The 27,670-nt window shown below is 42.0% G+C and overlaps 3 protein-coding genes across 3 annotated transcripts; 2 read left to right on the top strand and 1 right to left on the bottom strand.

Moving 5' to 3' along the window:
- Positions 1-822: 822 nt before the first annotated feature.
- LOC118095545 (olfactory receptor 13G1-like) lies at positions 823-1,770 on the top strand. Its single transcript, XM_035136795.2, has one exon. The coding sequence runs from the start codon at positions 823-825 to the stop codon at positions 1,768-1,770; it is 948 nt and encodes a 315-aa protein (XP_034992686.2).
- A 6,160-nt stretch (positions 1,771-7,930) lies between these two features.
- LOC118095544 (olfactory receptor 10A4-like) lies at positions 7,931-8,764 on the top strand. The gene has a single exon (XM_035136794.2). It carries the CDS (start codon positions 7,931-7,933, stop codon positions 8,762-8,764), a length of 834 nt encoding a protein of 277 aa, XP_034992685.2.
- A 4,787-nt stretch (positions 8,765-13,551) lies between these two features.
- LOC132592958 (olfactory receptor 11A1-like) lies at positions 13,552-14,511 on the bottom strand. The gene has a single exon (XM_060281256.1). The coding sequence runs from the start codon at positions 14,509-14,511 to the stop codon at positions 13,552-13,554; it is 960 nt and encodes a 319-aa protein (XP_060137239.1).
- Positions 14,512-27,670: the final 13,159 nt, after the last annotated feature.

The raw sequence follows: 27,670 nt of genomic DNA, 5'->3' as shown, positions 1-27,670 counted from the left end.
TGCACCTAATGGTCAGGGGTCCCTTTACCCTTTACCTTAAGAGGAAGTAGGTGTCAAAGATCAGATACTGTTGACATGCTATAAAATAAGTTGATAGCCTTGGCCAGAGCCCAGAATCAGCTGTGGGTCAATAGTAGTCCTAAACCAGGATTTCCCAAACTTGGGTCTCCAGCTGTTTATGGACTCCCACCATCACTAGCTAGTCAGGGATAATGAGATAATGAGAAGTATAATCCAAAAACAGCTGGAAATCCATGTTTGGGAAACCCTGTCCTAGACTGTTACTTATGTGCCACCCACATCACCAACTTACTATGAGACATGTCTGGAGTGTAGGTTTCCACAGAACTTTTGGCAGGAAGGGGCAGGAAATATGCGGCCCTCCATGTGCTGTTGGACTTCATCTCCCATCATTCCCAGCCAGTGTAGCCAATGATCTGCAATGATGGGAGTTGTAGTCCAGCAATACCTGGAGAGCCACAGGTTCCCTATCCCTGACTTACAGCGTAACAGGGTAGGGGATGTGGAGTGGCTGGAGGCGGCAAGAGACTGCTAAATTCACACCTCAAAGGCTTCTATTTGTCTTTGTCAGCAGTTTTTGACTGTCTTGCAGCAGTTGACAGCCATGCAATTTTGTGTGACCTATTTCTTATTTCCTTCTGATCCCACTGGAGATGTGTGAATATACTGGAAAATGTCCTGTTTCTGAACATGGGGGTTCCAGATCATGGTTCATCCTCTATGAATTTGTCTTCATGAATTTGACCTTTGGTTAACACCCAATAAATTTATTCATCTGGACAAGTCAGCACTATCAGACACATGGAACTGAAGAACCAGTCAGCACTTCAAGATTTTATTTTGGTCGGCTTATCCAGCTCCCCTGAACATCAGAAAATCATATTTTGGGGGTTCACTTTAATCTATGCAACTGCTTTGTCAGCCAACTTCCTCTTCATCTTCACTTTAAGCACTTGCCGCAAGCTCCACACCCCCATGTATTTCCTGCTCATCCATTTGTCCATAGCAAACATGTTTTGTATCTCGGTGACAATTCCCAAGATGCTCCAGACTACTTTGGCCTCCAGGAAGACCATCTCATTTCCCGGCTGCATAGCCCAGGTCTACTTTTTCTTGTGGGCTCTGGGAACAGAGATATTGCTGCTTTCCTTTATGGCCTTTGATCGCTTCATCGCCATCTGCCACCCTTTGCAGTACACAGTCATCATGAGGAGGGAAATGTACATTGGGGTGGTGGCTGGAGTGTGGGTGGTGGGGATGATAAATTCTGCCGTTCACACAGGGCTTGTGCTGCGCCTTTCCTTCTGTGACTCCAACGTCATCAACCACTTCTTCTGTGACTTGCCTCCTTTGCTGATGTTGTCTTGCTCAGACATCAGCCTCAATGAAACCATGGCTTATGTAGCTGATGCAGTCTTCTCCATGGGTAGCTGTTTGCTGACGTTAACATCATATTTGTTTATTCTGACAACCATCTTTAGAATTAAATCTACTGAAGGGAAGAAGAAAGCCTTCTCCACTTGCTCTTCCCACCTCCTTGTTGTCAGCTTCTACTTTTCCACCATCATCTACACATACATCAGGCCTACCTCAACCTCATCCCCAGAAGAAGACAAGGTTGTTGCTATCCTTTATTCAGTGGTGACTCCTGTGCTCAACCCTGTCATATATTCCTTGAGAAATAAAGAAGTTAAAGAGGCACTGAAGAAGCTCACAGGTAGATCCCTGCTGAGAGTTAGTGTTGGATAGTGGTGAGTGCTGGACTTTGACTGAGAGGGACTTGGCTTTAAAGCCTCACTCAGCCACTGAGTGCTTTCTCTCATCTAAACCTATCACATTGGATAAGGTTGTGAGAGTCATGTACATTGCCTGAAGCAGCTTGTAGTTTAAAAGAAAAAAAGCAATACCTAAATAGATAGAATCATAGAATCGGATAGTTGGACCTGGGATCTTTGGTATGGAAAGCCTATGCACTATCACTGAGCCATAGCCCTTCCTAATACTAATTGGGAAAGTAACAAAACTAGACTTGGTGGGTTGCTGTAGGAATATTCCTAAGTGTGCAGTATAAATAATACTATGATTAATCATACCACAGAACCAAGGGATATAAAACCCAGACACAGCAGTGTCTTCCTGAGGGAGATTCATTTGGCCAATGTGACTGATGCCTGGGGAAAGGCCCAACCGGTTACAATAGAGCAGTGTTTCCCAACCAGTGTGCCTCCAGATGTTTTGGGACTACAACTCCCATCATTCCTGACCACTGGTCTTGCTAGCTAGGGAAGATGGGAGTTGCAGTCCCAAAACATCTGGAGGCACACTGGTTGGGAAACACTGCAATAGAGAGCATGTCCCTGTAAATCTGTATCCGTAAACTAAGCTTCAATGTTTATTAGAACATGGCTGTGCAATTTCTTAGTTACTTAGTAGGCAGGGTGCAATTTCCCTACATCCCTGCTTACTAAGTAACCTTCAACACAGCTCAACACAGAGCTGGCTCATTTACTGTCGTGTATGTATTTAATTAGGTAGGCAGGCAGATCATTTTATATACCGTTCTATATTTCAAAGAAACCTCTGAATGATTTACATGATCATAAAAACATTATCAAAAAATAATAATTACTCCACATTTTATAGAAGTGCAAAACACTTGGATAAAACAACCTCTTAAAACAATAGTATAAATGAAAACAACTAATATAGGTGGACCAGAATAAGTACTAATAGTTCCAAAATGTAGCAATACAACAAAGATAACAGTCCCTACCAACCAGGTATGCAAGAGTGTAGCTTTTAATGTTTGGTGTTCTTGTTGTTGTTGGGTTGTTTCCTGTGTTTTTGTTGGAAGCTGCCCACAGTGGCTGGGGCAACCCAGTCAGATGGGTGGGGTATAAGAAATAAAAAGTTGTTGTTGTTGCTGTTGTTGCTGTTGTAATGTTTAAAGGGAGCAGTAGCACTCGAATCTTCTGTCAACTCCCCAACTTAAGCTCACACTACATGGTGAGGCAAAATTACACACTCTCTTCCCTTAGAGCTCCCTGCTCTCACCATGGAGCACCCAGAGTCATTTCTTCCCCCCCTTTGCTGCCTCCAGGTGACCATTCTTGTTAAATGCATCTATTTACATGATTCATGAAAAACATAAATAAACAGTGATGCATGGTGATGTGGCAGTTGTAGGACTCCAGAAGATGCAGCTATCAAAAAGGTATATGGTGGAGAGAGAGAGACCTTGACAGAGAGATAAAGGTGGCCAGAGGATTGTTGAAGCTGGGTGGATGAGAAAGAAACACGAATGGCTCTCCCCATATCACCCCTTGCCTTCAGCCTCTCCCATTTTTTCTCATCATTCTTTTTTGATACCCCTTTTATGCAAGCACCTTCCTTTCACTACATCTGCTGTTTTTCTCATTTAGATAGTGCTTTAACATGAAAATGCAGCACACATCACATCAGCAAATAACAGAATAAATGTCATTAGCACCACTTCAGGAATTTTAACCAGAACACTTGATCCCATTGGCGTGTCATAAACATAGCCAGGCTCTGGATCTGGGTCATGCACTCCTTTCTACATAGGTTTCCACAGCACGCGCACTCTCTCACACACATATTATTGGTGGGAATCTGATCGGTCAATACAAACTTGAACCCACAGTGGACTGAAGTCAAAAACCAACGTTCAGCACCATGGAGAGCTGCCCAGGAAGATTCACAGTTCAACCATCATATTTGGCAAGCTGCTTCGCTCAAGTGAAGGTCACCTCATCATCTAAATTAACGAACCTAAGTTGTCTATGTCCCTTAATTTCAGTAGGTCTACTCTGACTAGCATTGGACACAGTCTATTGTTATTATTATTATTATTATTATTATTATTATTATTATTATTATTATTATTATAGCTTCAATATAGGCTTACATTCGTTAACTTAATAGATGTCTGGTGGATTTTCTAAATGAAGCACCCACACTGCAACTTGCACAATGAATGAAATGCAAACTTTGGGCCACCACACCACATACCCACCTACACACATGAACCTCAGCTGTAGGGTCCAAATAGGATAGCCCAGTCTTCTCTTAGAGTTTTCCTAAGCTACACCTCCTCTGCAGCTACATCCTCTATCCCAGACCACACCACTCACCAGCCCTATTTTTCACCCTTGTTGGGTGTGTTTGCCTGGCTGGAATGTGTCTTTCTATTTTGATAAAGCTCCTTGCATCCCTGGATGGATGATAGATAGGCGTGTAAGAGTGTTCATCGTAACCAGCACACTGTCCAAAGGCAAAATTAACAATCATTGCTCCAACCACTTTTACCCACCACTGGCATGTAGGCCCTGGAAGGTTGCTTGGGAGGGAATGTGACCTTGGGTCTGAAAAATATTCCCCAGCCCTACACAGAATATGTCCAATTCTTCCCTTGCCTGGCTTAAATCAGTGGCATTCATTCTCCTCTTTTGTCATTTCCATGTGGGAATTCTTGCTGGAAACTGCATTTTTCAAAGCATGCCTAAAAGGACCCATTAGACTCGTATTGGAATTACAAGAAAGTTATTTGCATCTCTTCATTTAATTTCTCTAGAGGTTAATTAAAACTCCCCATTGATTCCACAAGGACAGTGCTCAATTGATCACTTTGGAGCTTCGTCCCTGTAGTGTTCAATTTTAGATCAGAAATCAACTTGGAACAGAGAATCACTAATGCAATCCCTCGCAGCCTATCAACTATGAGTACCATATGGTAGTAATGACTCCTGCTTATGTGTCCTTACACTGTTATGCCAGAGTTAGGACACGTAAGCAGAAGTGCTTGTCTAATTAAACATGCATTTGTGAATTTGAAAACCCCACATCAGTGTTCCCATCTGCATAGTTGCCAAGTTTTCCCTTTTCTCGCGAGGAAGCCTATTCAGCATAAGGGAATTTCCCTTAAAAAAGGGATAACTTGGCAGCTATGCATCTGTGAAATACCCATCCACAGGATCACCTTACACGGACTGCCTTTAAAGATGGTTGAGAAAGTACAGGAGCTCAAATACTGATTTGGGGCCAGGCTGTTTGAATATATTACGCAAATATTGTACCATTTGCGGCCAATATGAGAAGAATAAAGGACTTACTTTATGTCAAACTAAAAGACAAATGGTTCCATCCCCTTTTCAGAATGAGTTGTGCCCCTTTTCCCAGAAGTTTCACCTTTTCATATAAATTTTATCAGAGTTCAAGGAGACATTTCAGCCAAGCAAAAAAACAGTTGTGGTATGAAGTAGGACCATAAGCAGGGAGGGCTGGAGGAGGGTGGCCCAGAGAGGGTCCCTGGGCCTGAGGTTCCCCACATCTGACCTAAACTCTTTTAAGGACAGAAGATTACAGAGAGAGACATTTTCAAGACTTTATCAAATGCCATAACTGAAGGTGTCAAACCAATATTAATTGAATGAGAGTTCCACAATTTGGGGCCACCACTGATATGACCCCCATCTCTCACACTCACCAATCTAACGAATTCCAATGATACAGTATGAGTGCACTGGACTGCTGGATAGCTTAAGGTTATTGAGTGTTTAAAAGTTTTAAATTGTGTTCTTTTTGTAATGTCTCTTATATTGTTTAGTTTACATATATTACATTTGCAATGATATTTCCCTGAAATGCCAAATAAAAGATCTGTGTCATCAATTAATTAAACAGCTTGGAATTTAAGTGATGGGAGCAGCGGATAATATCAAAGACATGGCAGTGAAAAAGAGACCTGACAGAATTCAAATACAAAAGATTGGCTTTCTGTAGCTCCAAGCATGGAAAAAAATGGAACTCTGCCCATCAATTTTGTATGGTTCATCATCACAGTGGCAGGATGTCTGCTCAGAAACCAAATACTTAATGGATTCCTTCCCCAATCTTCCCCCTGCCATTTGTTTACCAAATCCTACTGCAATTAACAATGCCTTTGCCTCATGGCTTTGCCAAGAGAAAATCCACCAAGTCCCTTTAGAATTCTGGACCTAATGGGGATTTAAAAGCCCCTTTTCTAACCATGCTTAGTACCATGATGTTAGCAACCAACAAAGTATCTGAAGAAAGATCTTCTCCAGATATAGTACTAACTGAAGAGGCATTGCAGCAAAAGAATCTTCAGTGCTTGGACTTCCCAATGAATGGTGCAGAAGTTCCAGTTTTTTTATTCAGTGGACATTTGTCATCTACCTGAGAATTATCAGAAAGCTAACAGAAATGTAAGGTCTATCTACCATAGGTTACCTAAGGGTGTGGTTGTTTGATCAGCTGGCTGGCTGGTTCCTTCGCTCATAAAAGGAAGGAGATGGTGTTTACATGGTTTTTAAGTAGAAAATTGGTCAACGTATTGTGGGGGGCTTTTTGTTATGTTGTAGGGAGCTATTGTGTAATTTGTTTGTGGAGATGGTTACACATTACATGCCCGAGAGGACTGTACATTAGTGGAAATTTCCATTGTTGTGTCAAGGAGATGGTATAGAAAAAATGTTTTTGGTTTACGAAATATTTTAGCACATGACCTCAAAATTCTCCAACAGGGATCCCTACTCAATCGATAGATCAATCGATCAATCAATTATTTATTAGGTGATCACAGGCTTACAAAAGGCGTGAACCTGGAGTTCATTTGAGTCTTCCTCACTATCTGAACCAAGCACTGATAGATCAGGATAGTTCAAATTATTTTAAAGGTGCCTAGAATTCCAGAGAAACCACATTTAGACTTGAAAGGAGCAATTCTGACATATAAGCCTGAGATCCAGACAAAAGGGAATACAGTACTTATTCACACAGTGCATTGCTAAGCTATGGAATTTCCTACCACAAGGTGTGGTAACCTGGGTGGCTTTCAAAGGGGCTCAGACAAATTCATAAGGCTCTCCACACTGACCTTATGGGTTGTATGGCTCTAAATACCAGTTGCTGGGAATCACAAGTGGGGAGAGCTCTGCCGTGCTCATATGCTACTTGCAGGCTTCCCGTTGGCTGGTCACTGTGGGAACAGGATGCTGGATGAGAGAGGCCTTTGGTCAGATCCAGCAGGACTCTTCCTATGTTCGTATGTCCAACAAGAGTTGATCTTAGGTTAGTTGCAAGACTGCGAAGTCACACAAAATGCATTGTTCACAAATACTAAAACTATTATCCCTTGCATACTTTTCCAAGGGATTGGCTCCATTGAACTCAGCGGGACTTACCGGTAGGTAAAGGTAAAGGGACCCCTGACCATTAGGTCCAGTCATGACCAACTCTGGGGTTGCGGTGCTCATCTTGTGTTATTGGCCGAGGGAGCCGGCTTACAGCTTCCGGGTCATGTGGCCAGCATGACCAAGCCACTTCTGGCAAACCAGAGCAGCACACAGCAACACCGTTTACCTTCCCGCTGTAGCGGTACCTATTTATCTACTTGCACTTTGACGTGCTTTCGAATTGCTAGGTTGGCAGGAGCTGGGACCGAGCAACGGGAGCTCACCCCGTCGCAGGGATTCGAACCGCTGACCTTCTGATCGGCAAGCCCTAGGCTCTGTGGTTTAACCCACAGCGCCACCCGCGTCCCTCAACGGGACTTACCTCTGAGTAAAAACAGAAAAATCAGGATGTAAATCTTCTATTTGACATAGCTAAGGTACTTGAATTACAGGTTGGTACTCATTTTGCAAGCATTCAGTTGATGCGTGACCTCCAACATTTTGGACCCAGAAGAGGGCAGAATGGGGCGGAACAGGGTGTAGCAGGGCGGGTGGGCTTATGTGCATTCCACCAATGCACACGGGGGCCACAAACACGATCGCACACAAATCAGGGGTTGCCTGTAATTCTAACCCTCGTCTCTTTATCTGCAGCTCTTGTTATGTCTCCAGGATCCCCTCTGGATGATGACATGAAAAGAGGCAACCAGTCCTGTTTGACCGAGATTGTGTTTGTGGGCTTCTCAGACTTCCAGAGCATGCAAGCTCTCCTTTTTTTGCTGGTACTCATATTCTACTTGGTGGCATTGATTGGGAACAGCCTGATATTGATCATCACGGTTGCCGAGCCTACCCTTCACACACCAATGTACTTCTTCCTCTGGAACTTGTCCTTTTTGGAAATCGGCTACACCACATCCATCATCCCAAAGACGCTTGAACATTTACTGTCAGAGAATCAGACCATATCCTTTGTAGGCTGCGGGATTCAGATGTATTTCTTTATTTTCTTTGGTATTACTGAGTGTTGCCTTCTTTCCGTCATGGCATTTGACCGCTACGTCGCCATCTGTAAACCTCTGCAATATACCTGCATCATGAGCCCTAAGGAATGTGCTCTGCTGGCTTCTATTTCATGGGCCATTGGTAGTTTGGTGGCTTTGGGCCAGTCCATTTCTATATTTACTCTTCCCTATTGTGGCCCTAACAGAATCAACCATTTTTTCTGTGATATTCTGCCCGTTTTGAGACTGGCTACCACTGACACCTTCAAGAATGAAGTGGCAGTTGCTACGGTAACTGTGTTCTTTATCCTGGTACCATTTTTGCTCATCCTGTTGTCGTACATGCTCATCATCGCCACCATCCTAAGGATGCCTTCAGCCAAGAACAGACGCAAAGCCTTCTCCACCTGCTCCTCACATCTCATTGTCGTTTCTCTTTTCTACGGAACTGTCACTTTCACCTACGTTCGACCCAAATCAGTCTATTCCCTGGACAGCGACAGGATCCTTTCTCTCCTCTAAACAGTAGTGACACCATCATTCAACCCAATTATTTACAGTCTTAGGAACAAAGAGATAAAAGCTGCTTTCAAGAAATCAATGGCAAGGAAGGGAGGTGTTCCTTAGATAATAATCAAGCTGTATCAAACCAATTCCATTTATCTGTTGCACTACAGCAGGAATCCATTGATAATGTATTTTTAAATTGTTATAACCTGCCCAGGGACTTTATAGTGAAGGACAGGTAAGAAATTGAGATGATAAGAATAACAATAACATTTAAGGCGTTTATATACTACCTAATCATTAGCATCTGTAAGGGGTGTATATAAAATAAATCACAGAGAATCTATATATATATAAATGTAAACTGGGTATGTTCCTTCATCTCCTATGTTCTACAAAACCGCTTGCCCAATACCATTGAAATTTGGACACAAAGTCAAATGTGACTGCGCGACTGTCCCCAGACTGTTTTCAAACACAGATGTGTCAGCTACGCCAGGTAAAACCCCAAAAACTCCGTGTTCCAGAACTCACAAATCATCCACAAGTGCATGCTGGGAGCACAGGAGAGATTGCAACACCCTCTAGTGACGACTACACTGGTAATACACCTAGGAAACCTACCCTCTCCACAGGCTCGGCTTTATAGACTAGGCCGCTTTCCAGACTAGGCTGAGTGGAGGTAGGGCGTTGCCTGGGGGGAGAGAATAGGGGCCAGGAATAGGTAATGGATTGGAACAGGGTGTGGGGGGGAGACACAGGGATGAAACCTGCCCTCTCCACAGTATCTAAGCTCGGCTTTGCAGACTAGGCCGAGTGGAGGTAGGGGCCTGCCTGGGCGGGGGATGGGGGGCCAAATAGCTCATGGGTCGGGACAGGGTGGGCCCAAGAGCAGGGATGAACCAGGGGAGGGGGGAGGGGGACAGGGATAGGTAATAGGTCGGAACAGGGTGGGGGAGACACAGGGATGTGCCTATGTAAACATAACACACGAAAAACAGGGGGATTCTGAAGGTGAGGGGAGTCTAAAGTGGGACTCTGAGGCTCCATTTAACAAACTGAGCCCCCACAACGCGTGGCAGGGCCAGCTAGTAAACCAATAAAACTGAACAGATGCCTGAACATTCTCTTAAGACACCTGCAGGAATAAGGATATCTTTGTCATGCGGTTGAGGTTCAGCATGGAGGGTGGCTAAATAATAATGGTGGGCGGGTGGGCAGGTGTGTTGCAATGCATCTTTATTCCCTTTCCTCCACCTCCCAGTGGTTGCCAGTGATGACTCCAGGCTTTGGGGAGTCCTGGGAGAAGATGCTCTGAATGGATCCGTCGCCCCCTCACTGATATCCTCATTGCCTACTCACTTGCCTCCTCTCACCTCCAGCCACACAACCACCCAGAAACAGCATAAGGCAAGTGGAGGTTGCTGCCCTATTGCTTCACTAGTGTCCCTGTTTGCAGAGTGCTGGTGGTGACCAGGAAGTGACAGTGAGCAACAAGGTTTGGGGACATCAAGGGTTACCAGTGCCTCCTCCCTCTGGAATGTGGGCCTCAGTAGAAGCCCAGGGATGCTGACCTCTGACACCAGTCCTAAGAGTTTCTCTTGGATTTAGGAGTGGGTGGGTGATACTTCCTTTGTTGGTTGGTTTTTGTTAATTACATTTATATCCATCCTTTTGTATCCAGGTGGTATGCATGGCTGGACCCATCAAAGAAGCATTTCAGCTAAACACATTGCAAACTTTGTATGAGAAATCAGGTTAGCAAAAATGGGACTCCACAACGCCATCCGGTGTCACGGTGTTGGAATGCATAAAGGGACCCCTGACCATTAGGTCCAGTCATGACTGACTCTGGGGTTGCGGCGCTCATGTCGCGTTATTGGCCAAGGGAGCCGGCGTACAGCTTCCAGGTCATGTGACCAGCATGACTAAGCCGCTTCTGGTGAACCAGAGCAGCACGCAGAAACGCCTTTTACCGTCCCGCTGTAGCGGTACCTATTTATCTACTTGCACTTTGACGTGCTTTAGAACTGCTAGGTTGGCAGGAGCTGGGACCGAGCAACGGGAGCTCACCCAATCGCGGGGTTTCGAACCGCCGACCTTCTTATCAGCAAGCCCTAGCCTCTGTGGTTTAACCCACAGCGCCACCCGCGTCCCCCTGTTGGAATGCATAAACAACACATATAAAGAGATGTTTCTTTGTCAGTGTAGCTGAGTCCCATGTTTCTCCCACTTCCTCATTTTATCCTCACAGCAAACCTGTGAGGTTACGTTAGAGCCCAAAGTCACACAGTGAGCTTCATCACTGAGTGGCGATTTGAACCCTGGTCTCCCAGGTGTTAGTCTGGCACTCTAGCCATTACACCACTCTGCTGTACAGTATAGGCGGTGACCATTCTGCATGTGTTCAATTGACATGTGACCACCAACGTGGGTCATTTTGGGCCTGGAAGAATGGGGGCAGAACAAGGGCTTATGTGCACTCTCCCGATGCATGGGGGGGCTAGGAACACAACCCCCATGCAAATTGGGGCTTGCCTGTATTATTTATTCCCTATGATGCATAAGAGCATAACTACATGTTAGGGAGAATTGAACTCAAAGAGGGTATGCTGTTGGCTTGGTTGATTCCTCAGTTCAGGAAGGCTCTGCATTGGAGCTGGGAATATGAGAGCTGTGTCTCCAGCAGTTAAGCAGCTCAGACTATTAAAAATTGTCACCAACCTTATTATAGATGGAATAGAAAGAATTCTGGTTTCACTAATATACCAACAGAAGTATTTATACCACTGAGATGCAGTGCAGCTCTTTAATAAATAGAGGTTGATGGGGGGATGACTCAATAAATATCATCATCCATGCTTTGTTCCACACGCAGTAGGATCCAGCATGAGCTTGTACACACATGTGTCACTGCATATGTAACCCTGATCAGAATAATTTCTTCCACTCTCCGCTGCAAAACAAGTATGGGGTTTCTGCATGACCTTCCATGTAATGTGATGTAATGTCTTGCCTGTGATGTGATGCCAAATATCACAAAAGCTTTCAGGAGGAATGTGGTAGACATTGGAATGTGTGCTCAAGAATAAGAATTGAAATTGGAATGAAGAAATCTGCTAAGATTAGTAAATAGAAATTATGAACAACCAGGAAGAGGGGATATGAGGAAGTCACTAAGATATTACCAAGGGATTAAAAATAAGATGAGTGTCTTTCTTCTTTTTTGGTTTTCTTATTTTCCTTTTTGTTCTTTTTTCTTCTTTTTTTGCTTTTCTCTCTCTCTTTCTTTTTCTTTTTAGATTTTAAGGCAATTATGGAAAACTAGTTGGGTGGATACCCGCCTCTACTTTTCCTTACCATCCTGGGGCCTCTAGTGGCAGGGGGGGCTCGGGGGGGAGGAGTGGGGGGAACTCAATTACATAATGGATTGCCTTTGACTGTTCTCTGTTCATGGGGCTCTCTTGTGGCAGAGGGGGGCTCGTGGAGGGGAGAAAGAAGAAGGTAGAATGTGTTTTGTATGTCTTTCTTTGCTATATAAAATCAATAAAAATTATTTTATAAAAAAAAGCTTTCATGTTCCCGAGTTGCTCCTTTTAGTTTTTTGGGTTTAGTTAATCTTCTCAAACTATATTTGTTTATGTCACAAATTGTGTTGTATTTGTGCATTTTTTTCACAATTATCAGCAAAATATTGTTACGTGCACCCCAATCTCTCCAAGCAGTGAGAGATTTCAGAAGTGCCAGTGGATCCCTCAGCCTTCTACATACATAGGTGCCAGCTCCCTGGGGCCCTGGGTGCTCAATCACCCACAAAATTCCTCATGAAGGGATCGAGCACCCACAAATTTTAGTATCAGGGCCATGCACACTTCATGACACCCATGGCCCTGGGCACCCACAGTCACGGGGCCAAGCTGGCACATAAACACAGCTCAAAGAATTTTGCTGCACTAATAAGTGTTCTTCAGTCAGCTCCAAACTTCTGAGTCTTTTTCCACATCTAGAATAGGGGTTTGTTTGGTTTCTTAGCCAATTAAATGAAAGTTTCTGAAATGCTTCTTCTGCTCTCAGAATCAAATCAGTGGATTGTACCTATTTTCAGACCTGAAATGTAGAATTTCATCTTGAATGAGCACAGTCAATTTCACTCCAATCCCACGGAAGCACTAGAATGATAAATGACACATCATATTTCAAAAGAAACAAGATAATTTTGAGATGCAGGTGAATTAAGCTCCAGCCTCATAACGCTTTGCCCAAACCTGGGCCTTCCAAAGGAACATGATATCTTTTAAAGGAGAGGTCAGAGAGAAAACTTTTTTCAGCCAAAGGGCCACATTTCATTGTGGGCAACCTTTCAGGGGGCAGGTGCAAGTGATAGGCAGGTCAAGAGATGAAAGTGATCTGCGTAATGGATATGAATCTTATATTTGCACAGTAAGTGGCATTCTAGTCACACAAGGCATAAAGGTTTCTTCTACACACATACACACCACATTCCAGCCAGCATTATCATTACACTTCAAGGTCACATTCTGGCCAGGCAAAAGTGCTTGAGAGGGTACAAACATGGGAACCTGAGCCAAGTGGCCTGGGGAGGGATGGATGTCCTGTATATAGAGATGCCTGAGATTCCACACTCCTCTCTTCAAGACAAATATAAGGGTTGTATCTAGTGCTGGTCCGACTCAAAGCAGAGCCATTGTGGCCAGTGGACATGACAGACTTTGGTTCCTTCATTTCAATGGGTCTACTCTGAGTAGGACTTAGGTGGCCACAGTCCTAAGTAGCCAGACGTCTTAAGCTACAGTTCTGTAAGTGGATAATTTAAGAAGCACTTTACTCAAAGCATTCTGCACCTCCCTGTTTCTCAGGCTATATATGAGGGGATTGAGCAATGGAGTCAGGACTATGTAGAAGAGAGAAAAGACCTTGTTCCAATCTCGCATTGCGTCCGTTCTTGGTAACAGGTAGACAATAATGATCGTGCCATAGAAGATGGACACTACCATGAGGTGAGAGGAGCAGGTAGAGAAGGCCTTTTGCTTTCCAACAGTGGACGGGATTCTCAGAATGGCTCGTATGATAGAACTATAGGAAGCCAGAGTTAAAACAAAGGGTGGCAGGGAGCACACTCCCGCCAGAAGAGTAGTTACCAGCTCCATCATGTGGGTGTCATTGCAAGACAGTTTTAACAATGGGCTGTAGTCGCAAAAGAAATGGTCTATTGTGTTGGGACCGCAGAAGGTTAATTGCTGGGTTAAACATATTGTTAGGTTAATAACCAGCAAACTGATTACCCAAGCCCCTGCCACTAGCTGAACGCAGGTTTTGCCATCCATAACAATCACATAGAGCAACGGCTTGCATATTGCCACATACCTATCGTAAGACATGGCAGCCAAGAGATAACACTCTGAAACTACCAGGAAACCAAAAAAATAAAACTGCATCATGCAGCCTGCCACAGAAATGACTTTGCCCTGGTAGAGGATGAGGCCAGCAAGCATCTTGGGCATAATGTTGGAACTGTAGCAGATCTCTAAGCAAGACAGATTTCCCAAGAAGAAGTACATAGGTGTGTGGAGGTTGTGGTCTGATACCACCAGCACAATGAGGAGGATGTTGCCCACCATGGTCGCAATGTAGATCGCTAGGAAGACGAAGAAGAAGAGGAGATCCAGATGGCCCAGATTCCCAAATCCCAGCAAGATAAATTCAGTAAGGATTGTATGGTTTCCGAAGTCTGTTGGGTTCATGGTAGTAGCTTGAACCTAGGAAGATCATGTGAACATATGAACGTAACCTAGACCAGGGGCAAAGAACCTGTAACTCTCCAAATACTCCTGAACTACAACTTTTATCAGCCCTGACAATTGGCCAAGTTGTTTGGGGATGATAGGAGTTGGAGTCCAACAGCATGACACTTTTAAGAGAATGAGTGTGGGACTGGAGAAGAGAGAAGGCAAGCCTTCAGCTATGAATAGGACTGTGTCGTGGTTCAACACTTGCATTGCATAGGCTCTGACTGCATATCAAAGGAATGAGTAAGTGGGTTAACATAATGTAGAATTATTCAAGGTCCGTGTCCTAGAAGACAAACAAAATGAGCTCATGTTCAGAATCATTCCATTGGCCAACCCACCTGGTTTGCTCTGTACCTAACTGAGACACTCTACCCTCCCCATAACTAGCAGTAGTTAAATAACCTACCCAAAAATTATCAAGCAGCCACAAATGTACTTGATTAACAGAGGCTGCAGAATTCAACCTTACTTGCTGTGGAAGAATGTCCAGCCCTGTTTACAAGATTGGAAGCAAAAAACTTGGAAGTCAGGACCACCCAAACATCAGATCACATAATGCGGTCTGCTCTATGCTAGTTTGTTCCATTTCATCAAGATCCTCTTTCACCCTTGACTCTTCATTCACCATATATGTCCTTCCTTTCAAGGAAAGTCTACAGCTGAGTCCTTCCCAGTCATGGATTCCAACTAATTCTGCATTCCCTTCTCAAGCCACACAAACACCGTTCTCCACCACATATGGAGCCAGTGGTGTAGTGTTGGGCTAGGACCTGAGAGCCCAGGTTTCAAATCCCCATTCAGCTATTAAACTCACTGGTGACCTTAGGCCAGTCACCAACTCTCGGTCTAACCTACTGCACAGAATTGTTGTCAGGATACTATCGAGAGAGGAAGAGCCATGCATATCACCTTGAGCTCTTTGGAGGACAGGTGGGAAGATGGTAAGACTTTCTGCATCTTAATATGGTTGATGATTGGATCTTGGAGTGTAGGGGGAGAAACTCACCCACATCAGAGTTCTTTTCCCATGTCTTTGCCTGATGTGCTTGACTTCAGCTCATACCTCAAGATCTTAACCATTACACAAGGAAATGAAAAGCATGTGGGGGGGGATAGAGGTTCTTAGTTGTCCTTTCCTGCTCAGATGTACTTTGTGGAGAAGATTGAAGATAAATTTCACCAGAAGTCAAAAAAAGCACAAATGCCTTAGACAGATGCAAATGGGATGAGAGGCACAGGCGGTGACAAAACAAGGCTGTGCATTTTTCAAAGCCCTCCAAATGATTCACTCACAATCTGTAAATATCCATTCCTGCCTGCTTTTGCCATGGGTTCCTGTGACATTATCTCCTTATGGAGCCATTAGCTATATCTTCCTTCAACAACTTCCTTTCTTTCCCAGTTCTGTCCCTAATTTCCAGATCCTTCACCAGCCCGATCTTTTTGTCTGCTACTATATCCTCCAGGGTGCAATTTTCATCTTCCTGGTCTTAGAAGTGCGGCTCTCGCTTACTGCAAAAGGACTTCTCCAAGCTTCGCCAGTCTTCTTTAGGCTTCAATCTCCTTAATGGTCTCAAGAAAGGGAAACTGCTTGTATTTCTTCCCCTCAAGCAATTCTTCCTTCTGACTCATTATTTCCCTCGCATTCCACAGGGGATATGAAAGCACACTTTAAGGGCATTTCTAGAACACAAGGAGAAAGAACTTCTTTTCACACAAGGACTATTTCCCCTTGTGAGAAACCTTCCCATGACTGCAGTGGCGAGAGGCGAAAAATAGGCAGAGCAACTGATGGGACTTTGAACTTTCTGCAGTCTGCTGCATTCCAGCAATGCAATCAAAGGTTTTGAATACAGACACATCCATGCAGGCAAACAACAGAGATTATCACTGTTCAAGAACAAACTTGAGTCTGGAAACAGCATTCAAAGCGGATGCAGAGCATATTATTACTATTACTATTATTATTATTATTATTATTATTATTATTATTATTATTAATACCCCGCCCATCTGGCTGGGTTTCCCCAGCCACTCTGGGTGGCGTCCAACAAAATATTAAAATACAATAGTCTGTTAAACATTAAAAGCTTCCCTAAACAGGGGTGCCTTCAGATGTATTCTATTTTTTTAAAAAAATAAGTTTTTATTGAGCATCAATCTTTATACAATTCAACATAAACAATAAACAAATAATCTATAAACCAATGAACATAAAGAATAATCCGTAATATCCATAAATAATAATAGTAACGATAAAAGCAAACAAACCAACAAAAATTTCACCAAATACCAATCACCCCTCATCACCTTCCCCCCTCCCCCACAAACTTCCCTCCTTTATTTACCCGACTTCTGTTTTCACTTCAGTTTCAATTTTATAAATATAATCCATCACTTACATATATTCTCTGCATGCATTCTGTCTTTCCTGTATTCCTCTGTCACTCTTATCTTATATCTCCACTCTTTATCTTTTATATCCCTTCATATCTTTTTATTCTAAGCATGTGAGCATGCCCTCTTTTAGAAAATTTTTTTTTATGTATTCATCATAACTTTCCCATTCGCTTCTTAATTTTAGTTTCGGTTGATTTCTCAAGGCTGCTGTCAGCTTGGCCATTAATAGATACTCACTAAGCTTGTTTATCCACTCTTCTTTTGTTGGTATTTTGGATGTCTTCCAATATGTAGCTATTAGAACCCTGGCTGCTGTGCACGCATACAAGAACACTGTCTTATTCTTTTGGGGGATCTCTTCACTTAATAAACCTAATAGGTAGATCTCTGGTTTTTTCTTTATCGATTTTTTTCATCATTTTCTTTAATTCTTCATGAATCATTAACCAAAACTTTTTTATTTCTTGACACGTCCACCACATATGTATAAATGTGCCAGGTTCCCCATTGCATCTCCAGCATAAATTATTTTTTAATTTATATACTTTGGCCATCTTTACAGGTGTTAAATACCACCTATGATACATTTTGATAAAATTTTCTTTTATATTATAAGAAGCCGTAAATCTTATATCCTGCTTCCACAATTTCTCCCATTGGTCAATTTGTATTGTCTGACCGAGATCCTGGGACCATTTAATCATAGATTCTGTTGTCTCTTCTTGAAATAAATCCCACACCAGTAGAAGATTATATGTTCTGGATAGCAGATTGCTTTTATTTTGAATGACTTCTCTTTCAAATCTGCTCTAAATATACTGACCAACTGTATATACTGCCAATTACTGATACCATAACATTTTAATTCTTCATATGACTTTAATTTATACTCCTCTTGGTGCTCTTCTATTAACTGTTTATATACAGGCCATTTTCTCTCAGTAGTTAATTTTTTAATTGCATAAGCCTCTATGGGAGAGATCCACGACGGCGTTTTCAATTCAATATACCTTTTATATTTGACCCATACCTTGTATAATGCCCCTCTTAGTATATGGTTGGTGAATTCTTTATTTATTTTAGCTTTTCCATAATTCAGGTATGTGTGCCAACCCTAGCTAGAGTTAAAGCTCTCAAGATCCAAAATTTTTGTATTTTCTAATTTCATCCAATCCCGCATCCATATTAAGCATTCTGCCTCATAATATAATCTTAAATTTGGTAATGAGAGCCCCCCCTTTTCCTTCTTTTGTGTCAACAATTTAAATTTTATACGAGGTTTTTTCCCCTGCCATATAAATTTAGTTATGTCTTTCCTCCAGATGTCAAAGCAATCCTCTTTTATTATAACCGGTATAGTTTGGAATAGATAAAGCATTTTTGGTAATATGTTCATTTTGATAACTGAAACCCTTCCCCACAATGATAATTGCAATTTGTTCCACCTATCCAAATCTCTTTTAACTTCCCTCCAAACTCTCTCATAATTATTTTTAAATAAATTGATATTCTTCATAGTGATATCTATTCCCAAATATTTAGCTTTATTCACAATTTTTAACCCCACCACCTCTTCTAATTTCTTTTGGTCTTTTTCCTGTACATTTTTTATTAATAATTTGGTTTTTTCTTTATTTAATTTGAATCCCGATACTTCCCCAAACTTTCTGATTACCTCCAATGCTTTGCTAATGCTCTTCTCTGGATCTTCTGTAGTTATTAGGATGTCATCCGCGAAGGCTCTCACTTAAAAAATTTCCTTTCCTAATGTTATTCCAGTAATTTCCTCTTCAGCCCTTATCTGATTCAACAGTACTTCCAATGATAAAATAAACAATATCGGTGAAAGAGGACACCCCTGCCTAGTTCCTTTTTCCACTACAAACCCATCTGTTTTATCTCCATTTATAATTATATTTGCGATTTGCTTTTGATATATTGCTTTAACTCCCCTACAATAATCTTCCCCTAGCCTTGCCATCTCCAAAACCTTATAAAGAAAGCATCTTGATAGGCTATCAAATGCTTTTTCCGCGTCCACCAATACAAAACCCGCCCTTTTGCTGGGTCTAAGTTCCAAGTATTCTATTAAATCAATAAGTACTCTCATGTTGGTTTTTATATATCTTCCTGGCAGGAACCCTGACTGATCTGTATTTATTACATCTTTCATAACCCTTTTTAATCTATTAGCTAGGATTCCCGCAAAGATCTTGTAGTCATTGTTTAACAGAGAAATGGGTCTGTAGTTGTTTACCAATTCTCCATCCGTTCCTGGTTTGTGTATTAGTGTAATAGAGGCTTCTTGCCAGGATTCTGGAATTGAGCCTTCTTTCATAATTTTGTTCATTAGGATTTTCAGTGGCAACACTAGCGATTCCTCAACTTTTTATAATGTACCGCAGCTAGCCCGTCCGGGCCAGGTGCCTTTCCTATTTTCATCTTTGCAATTGCCTGGTGTACCTCCATTTAAATACTTCATCTTTTCCTGACTTACCATGGGGATTTTCTTCCCTTGTAGATATTTCGTTACCTCTTGTTCTGTTTCCTGGCCTTTGTTATATAATCCTTTAAAGAATTTCAAAAAACCCTCTTTAATTTTCTCCTCTGTATCTAATGCCTGCCCTTCATATACTATTTTGTTCACATATCTTTCTTTCTGTTTTTTCTTTATTTGCCAAGCGAGTAGTTTTCCTAGCCTGTTCCCGCTTTCAAATGTTTTTTGCTTCATCCACTTTAATTTATTCTCTAACTCCTCCGACAAAAGTGTAGATAGTTGAGACTGCAATAATTTGGCTTTGTTTTTTAATTCCTTATCCCTTGGATTCTTGTTTAATAGCCCCTCATTTAGTTCTATCTCTTTCTGTATCTGTTTTAACTTAAACTCCTTCGCTCTTTTCTGTATTATATTCTGTTGAATGTAGAAGCCCCTTATGTATGCTTTCCCCGCATCCCAAACCGTTCTTATATCTATATCTTGAGTCATATTTATTTCAAAATATTCCTTCATTCTTTTTTGTGCCTCTTTTACTATTTTTTCATCATTTAATAACCACTCATTCATCCTCCAACTTTTATTCCTTCTATTACTCCCTTTTAACTCCAGCTTTATCGGATTATGATCTGTGATGGATTTTGGCATTATTTCTACTTTAGAAATTTTTGTCATTAAAATTTTTGAGACCCATATGGCATCGATTCTGCTGCAAGATTTGTTAGCCTCCGAATAGAATGTATACTGTCGCACTTTATCATTTTTCACCCTCCATGCATCCTCCAATCCGTGATCGTCCACCAATTGGAAAAAGGCCACTGGTAACCTTCCTGATTTTAATCTTGATTTAGCATTGTTTGGGGATCTGTCCCACTCTACTGATGTCACCCCATTCCAATCCCCCATTAATATCATGTCATCATTGTTATAATCAGCTAATTTCTTTTGCAATTTCTCAAAAAAGGGTCCTTGGTTCCCATTTGGGGCATATATTCCTACTAGGAGTAATTTCTTATTTTCTTTAGTTACTTGTACCCCCAATATCCTTCCCTCTTGATTTTTAAATTTACATTCAGCTTTTAATTTGGGATTTATATACATGACAACTCCCCTTTTTTTTACCTTATCTGAAGTTATATATTCTTCCCCCAATCTTTTGTTAATCAAAATCCTTTCATGTTTTTGTGCGATATGTGTCTCTTGCAGACAGATCACATCCCATTTTTTCTTTTTTAATATATGTTCTATTTTGTTTCTTTTTTTCTTATCATTCAGACCATTTACATTCCAGGATATTATTCTAAGCTCCATTTCTTATACTCACTACAATCGAAGATATTTAATCACTTTATTTGATTACCTTACAGAGTCACCAACAGAAATTCTAAACCAAAAAAAAGCAAAGTCAATTATAAAATGGTTCTTCGTTTTATGTTCGTTTTACGTTGTTTCCCCCAATCTCTCTACCTCCTCCTCTCCTACTCCTTCCTCTTCCTCTCTTTCCGGATCCCCCTCCTCCCCCAGTTCCTTTTTGTATGTTCTTCTAACCTTCTCCATCGTGTCCACTGATCTGATAACCTTCCTTGTATCTTTAATGGTGAAGGACAGACCTTCCGGGACTAGCCATTTGAATCTGATACCTTTCAATTTCAGCGCATCTGTTAAATCCTTATATTTTTCCCTCTTCTTCAAGATGCGCTTTGGAATTTCTTTATATATAATTACATTGTGGCCATCTATTCTCAATCTCCGTTTTTGCAATATCTTATCCTTTAGCAATCTGGAATTCAGATACACCAGACAATCTCCTGGACCCCTATATTGTTTTTTCCCCTCCGGTCTTACTCTAAATATTTTATCCACATCCATGATCAGATCTTCTTCTTTTACACCTAGCCATTCCGCTAGTTCTTTTATCAATTTACTCATGATGTCCTCTCCCTGCACCTCCGGAACGCCCCTAAATCTCAAAATTAACTCCCTCTGATACATTTCCAAAATCGCAATTTGGTCCAGGATTTCTTCCTGGGCCTGCTTCAATTGACTCATTCCCACATTAGTGGTATCTTGGTATTTCTTTAAATCTCTGTTCTCTTGCTGGATTTTCTTTGTAATGTCTTTCATCATCTCCTCTTGTTTCATCACTTTTGTATTTACTTCCACCACTGATTTTTCAGTCTCCATATTTTTGATTGTTAAATCCTTTATCTGTCCTGATAAGTCCGTAATTATTTTCGAATTTTGTTCAATTAATTTAGAATTCTGTTCTATTTTGAGTCCCATATTGTCCAATTTGTCATTCAATGTTTTATTCATGTTTATTATCAGTTCTCTAATATCTGCATTAAGGTCCATTTCCGGAGTGGATTGTCTTCTCGCCAGAGCTGCTGGGATTGTCATTTGAGATTGTCCTTTTTTGGTTGATGTCATGGTTCTTCCTCTATATACACAATGTACAGAATTAATCAATTGCTGTCCCCACCCTATATTGATTAATTAAATACCACCTTATCCTTCCCCCCTTTTTGAAGGTATCAAAATCCCCCCTGCAGCTAAAACACACAATATCCCACCTTAAATCAAACCACAAATTTAATTAACTGATCTCTATCATTAATTGATTAATTGATTAAATAATCTTTAATTAATCCAATCTAATTATCCAATCTAATTGATCCAATCTAATTAACCTTTCAAACTTTTAATTTTATAAAAATAAAATAATTTTCCTTTTTATCAGTTAAAATTCTTAATTATACACATTTAATTATACACCTTGATTCCTGGGAGTTTAGGGGTAATCACACTCTTAATTCATCCTTTTCATTCCGATATATATAAAAAGAAGAGAGAGAGATACATTCAATACATTAGATTCAATACATTCAATTCATTTTACAGCTCATTCAGTTCCCTTGTCCCTCCACTGGGTGTCTCTGTGAGAGCGTTTCTCCAAGTTTCTGTGAGATTCCTATTGCGTACACTAGACGCCACTGTGTTTTCCTTCCACGTCTGTAGTATGTATAAACTCTATCGTTCCTCTAAGCAAGAAGAAGGCGGAAGTGTGCTCAGCACTTTTTAACTCTCTTTCATCGCCATTAATCCTTTATTTATTTATTTATTTATTTTCTCGGCGCTCTCCTGCGCTCTCCCTCGTATTCCTGATTTCTCCCCTCTTCGATCCCGTCTTCTTTCTCCTCCTCTTGCTTCTCTTTTTAGCTCTCCTTTTATTGCATTTTGGTTTTATTTTCAAAAGCCCTCTCGTTCTTTCTCTCTCCCACCGCCGTTCCCGCTCTTGTTTTCTGCCTTTTGCTATGGTACGCGTGTATTTTAACTTGTATTTCAGCCTCCCCTGCAATCTCACAGTTCCTTTGTTTTGTATATATTTGGCTATTAGTTTCTCTGCCTGGGATTTTTATTTTTGTTTTGTTTTTAAAACACAGTTTTTTCAACGCAGTTCTCTTTAAGCGCTGGGGATTTAAATCCCCTCCTCCGCTTAATGCTCTCCCTAGGCAGTCGCTTACTTTGTCCTCCCGGTTTTTGGACTTCTGCACACAGCGTTATAAAAAGTATGTATTTACCGATATGAAGATCTTTCCTGCACTCCAGCCCATCGAGTAAACACGGAGCTCCGGTATGCTTTAAATCTTTTATTTCAGCCACCGCTTTCTCTTGGTTCAATCTTATCTCTGCCCCCTTTTGTTCTCTTATATTGTATTTCCGCTTCTTAATTAAGTCTCTTATTAGTGTTTATTGATGTTTATAGCCTTATTTGGGGGTCAGCTATGCGCAGCCTTAGAAACGGAGAGTTCAGCACCACTCACCAGATCGTCGCGGCGTCACTTGGCTGAGGCGGCCCTTCTTCCATGTGCTGGGGGGGTCTTCTTTTCCCTTCCACTTTTCAGTGCCGGGAATTCAAAAAAACCCTCATTTTTTGCGCTGCTCTGGTCACCTCTGGTCTGAACTGTCCTCTCAGACCTTTTCTGGGGGGCAGGGGTCCGCCGAAACTGCCCCCCTAGTCCCCAGCCAGGAGCGGAGAAAATTTCCCTGATCTGCCTCGTGAGAGTGCCTCGCTGGAAGTCGCCTTCAGATGTATTCTAAAAGTCTGGTAGTTGTTTTTCTCTTTGACATCTGGTGGGAGGGTGTTCCACAGGGCAGGCGCCACTACCGAGAAGTCCCTCTGCCTGGTTCCCTGTAACTTGGCTTCTCGCAGCGAGGGAACCACCAGAAGGCCCTTGGCACTGGACCTCAGTGTCCGGGCAGAACGATGGGGGTCCAGTATACTCCTTCAGGTATACTGGACCGAGGGCCAACCAAAACTGTGGCCTGGAGGAAAGTCATGGGGATAGTATAATAGTACAACTAAGGGTACAAGAATATTCCAGAGATGTGGAAGACCATGTTGCTTGAGCAAAGTTCTGTTGAAATAAGAAGCCAGTTATATGTCTTCCTGCCATGCAGGATCCAGTGGCCTGGAAATAAGGAGTGAGTCTAGGACCTCAGGGTGCATCACTGAGAAGCTGTTACCTGCAGCTCAGTGGCTCACCACAGATCCCAACAGCTCCTAACCCAGTATTAAGGTATTTCTTCCCGTTGCAGTGGCCTGGCTCCTAAAAGATGAAAAGTTAAATACAGTGGACACTCGGGTTTCGAACGTGATCCGTGCGGGAAGCACGTTCGCAACCCGCAGCATTCGCAATCCACATCTGCGCACACGCGGGTCGCAATTCAGCGCTTCTGCACATGCGCAAAGTGCTATTTAGTGCTTCTGCACATGCACGCATGCCAAAACCGGCAAGTAACCCATTCCGGTACTTCTCGGTTCACCGCAGAGCGCAACCCGAAAAGACGCAACCTGAAGCGACTGTAACCCGAGGTGTGACTGTACATAACTGGTTACCATTTGCAGCAAGTTTCACGGTGACTAGGCTCCCCTGTGTAATCCAGTTCTTGTATGAATGAAGGAGTGTTTTGACAGACGTGTGAACAGGAGTCACCCATGGAGTTGAATGATTGTGTAAAAGTGTCATTATTGTTTCACTGTACCTTTAAGAGTCAGGAAAGATTTAATGACTGGGGCTCTGCAGCTGTGAAGCAGCTCTACAGGTGTTGCTGTGAAGCTGATGATGCAGGGTATATCAGGGGTGTTGTGTGTTGCCTCTGTGCTGGGCGTTTTCCCAGTGTGCTCTTGGTGGGTGGTTTGGTTGTGCGGGTATTTTGTGCAAGCTTAATTTAATTTTTGTTATTTTTACTTTCTCCATTAAACCAAGCATTTGTTTAAGTCTTGGTCTCTATGTGTAAGTTTCTCAACCAGTTTCTGCTGATTTTGCTTTTAACCCTAACATCTTGGTTATGGGCCCAGTGGTTGAGTGTGGAACTGCACATGTTAGTTTTTGGAGAAAGGTTTAGAAAGGTTTTTTCCTCTTTTCTGCTGCAACGGTTTTGTGGGCTGGTGGTTGAAAAGTTCCAGCATGGCAGACCGTGTTGCTGAGGCTGAAAAGGCTTTAACATTCCCGCAGCTAACGGCCGAGAACTACAGTTTATGGTCCTTTCGCATGGAAGCACTTCTAACTTCCCGTGATGTGTGGAAGTACGTGACCGAGGACCCTCCTGCTCCTATGACCGATGCCTGGTCGAAAGGTGATGCTAAAGCAAGGGCATTAATTAACTTGTCTGTTAGTGATCAGCAAGTTGTGTATATAAGAAACAAGAAAACTGCCAAAGAAATGTGGGACAGTCTTACGGCAGTGCACATTAGAAAGGAGTCAGCGTCTGCTCTAACATTTTTTAAACGCCTGTACCAGACAAGGCTGCAGCCTGGAGGCGACCTGGCAGCACATTTAAGACGTCTGGAGGCGATACGCGGCGAACTAATTCAAAGAGACGTAGATATAACTGACATTCAATATGTGTTTATTATTCTTTGTTCTCTTGGTGAAGACTATGATGCCATAGCTAGTCAGATATCTGCTGTACCTCCAGCAAAATTAACTGTGGAAGGGGTAACAGCAAGATTGATGGGCGAGCTGGACAGAAGGGAGGCTTGTGGGATTAGCACTCCTATTTCTAAAAATGAGGAACGCCGCATGCAAGTCTGTGGTGATTTATCTGCTTTCAAAACTTCCAAACATTGCTGGTTTTGTAAAAAGCAGGGGCACCTTGCGAGGGACTGCAGATTTAAAAAGCAAAATGCTTCAGGGTCCGTTCCATTTCGTAAATCACAGACAGCAACCCAGCAGTCGGCAGCACATCGTAAAGATGGACGTGAGCCGCGAGCGTTCCATGTTCGTGAATTAGGTCGTAAAGTAATTAAAGATGACACGTGGAAATCGTTTATAGTAGATTCCGGGGCGTCAATTCATCTTTGTAACGACTGAAGTCTGTTTGTTTCTTTCGAAGAGGAAATTGGCACCATTCATCTGGCCAACTCCGACGTTCTACAGTCGCTTGGCAGAGGTACTGTGAAACTTGACTCCTTAAACATCACAATAGCAAATTGCACTTACTGCCCATCAGTGGACAATTTATTATCAGTAAGTTGCTTTGCACGCCAAGGAGTAACTGTGTGCTTCACAAAATCACTATGTGAGTTCTACAAAGGGGGAAAGCATGTATTGTATGCCAGAGAGTCTGAAGGTTTATATAGACTATATTTTAAAAAGCATTCACAGCCACCTGTGAACTGTAGAGTAACCCAGCCAAGTCAGGGGCTGAGAAATGTAAAGCCTCACTCCGGATGCATTCATGAGGCGCATAGACTTTTGGGACATTTAAATTTCACAGATGTGATAAAGACAGAGAGCCATTTGAACGTGTGCATTGTGATTTAGTAGGGCCACTCCCTCCTTCCTTAGGAAATTCAAAATATTGGCTTACTCTTATTGATCAGTACAGCAGATATTGTTTTGTTTACACCATTGCTGAAAAGTCACAAGCACTTGAGAAGTACAAGATTTTTTGCAACTGGGTAAAAACCCACTTTAACAAACCTATAAAGCATTTGTTTTCTGACAGGGGGGGAGAATTTGTTTCTGAGGAATTTTCACATTTCCTGGAAGCGCAGGGGGCTGTTCACGAGTTGTCCTGCCCTAGAAGTCCTTGGCAGAATGGGATTGTAGAAGTAGTGCAACGTGATTTGCAGGCAGGTGTTAAAACTTACTTGCATGATGCTAATTTGGGGAAAGAATATTGGGCGGAATCTTTTCATGCCTATCTTTTTGTTAAAAACAGATCCTATCATTCTAGTTTAAATGTTACACCCTATGAAATGTTGTTTAAAAAACGCCCTAATTTAAAATACCTGCGAATTTGGGGTTCAGACGTTATTATTCACTACCCTGCTAGACACAAGTTGGATGAGCGTAGTGTTCAAGGAAAGTTTATGGGCTACCAGCAGGGGGCATACAGAGTTTATGTACCAGCAACTGGTAAATTTCATATTACCAGAAGCATGATTGAAACTGTAAATTGGAATAGAGTTGCTATTTTTCAAGATAGTGATGGTTTAGAAAATGCTGATGAGGAGGAAGTAGAAGTAGAAGAGGGAGAAGCTGGAGCAGGGGATACTAGTGAATCTGAAGACGAAAAGCCTGTTGTGTCTGGTGATTTGTTTGAAAATTTAAAGACACAGACACCTAAAGAAAGGTTAAGTTCTTCTGAGTTTTCTAAAAGTAAGAAAAGCCCACAAGAGTCTCATCAGTCTGATGATAGCAATTTACAGTCTGAAGCTAGAAGTCCAAATAGTTCTACTGATTCTGAAGGGCCTAGCTCTTCTTCAGGACTAACACGTTCAGACAGAAAGAGACAGGAACCAAGACGGTTTTCAAAAGAGCAGTTATATACTGTGTATGCCAATAAAGCAGTTTTTGAGCCAAAATGCTAAAACGATGTTCAAAAATTACCTTTGCATGAAGCTGTAAATTGGTACAAAGCTATGGATGCTGAAATAGCTTCTTTAAAAGAGCATAACACTTGGTCTCTTGTACCACAAACCCCAGACATGAGAGTTATTGATTCAAAATGGGTTTATAAAGTGAAAATGAATGATAAAAACGAAGTTGTAAGGTACAAGGCTAGGTTAGTAGCCAGAGGTTTCCAGCAAATCCCAGGTGAAGACTATGATTTGTGTTACTCACCAAGCATAAAGTATGAAACTGTTAAACTTTTGTTAAAAGATGCATCCCAGCGTGGACATTCTGTCTATCATGTAGATATAAA

The sequence above is a fragment of the Zootoca vivipara genome, chromosome 13 (assembly GCF_963506605.1).
Source record: "Zootoca vivipara chromosome 13, rZooViv1.1, whole genome shotgun sequence".
Classification (NCBI taxonomy): Eukaryota; Metazoa; Chordata; class Lepidosauria; order Squamata; family Lacertidae; genus Zootoca; species Zootoca vivipara.
Note: the sequence above shows the minus strand (reverse complement) of the source record. Positions and strands in the feature narration are given on the sequence as shown.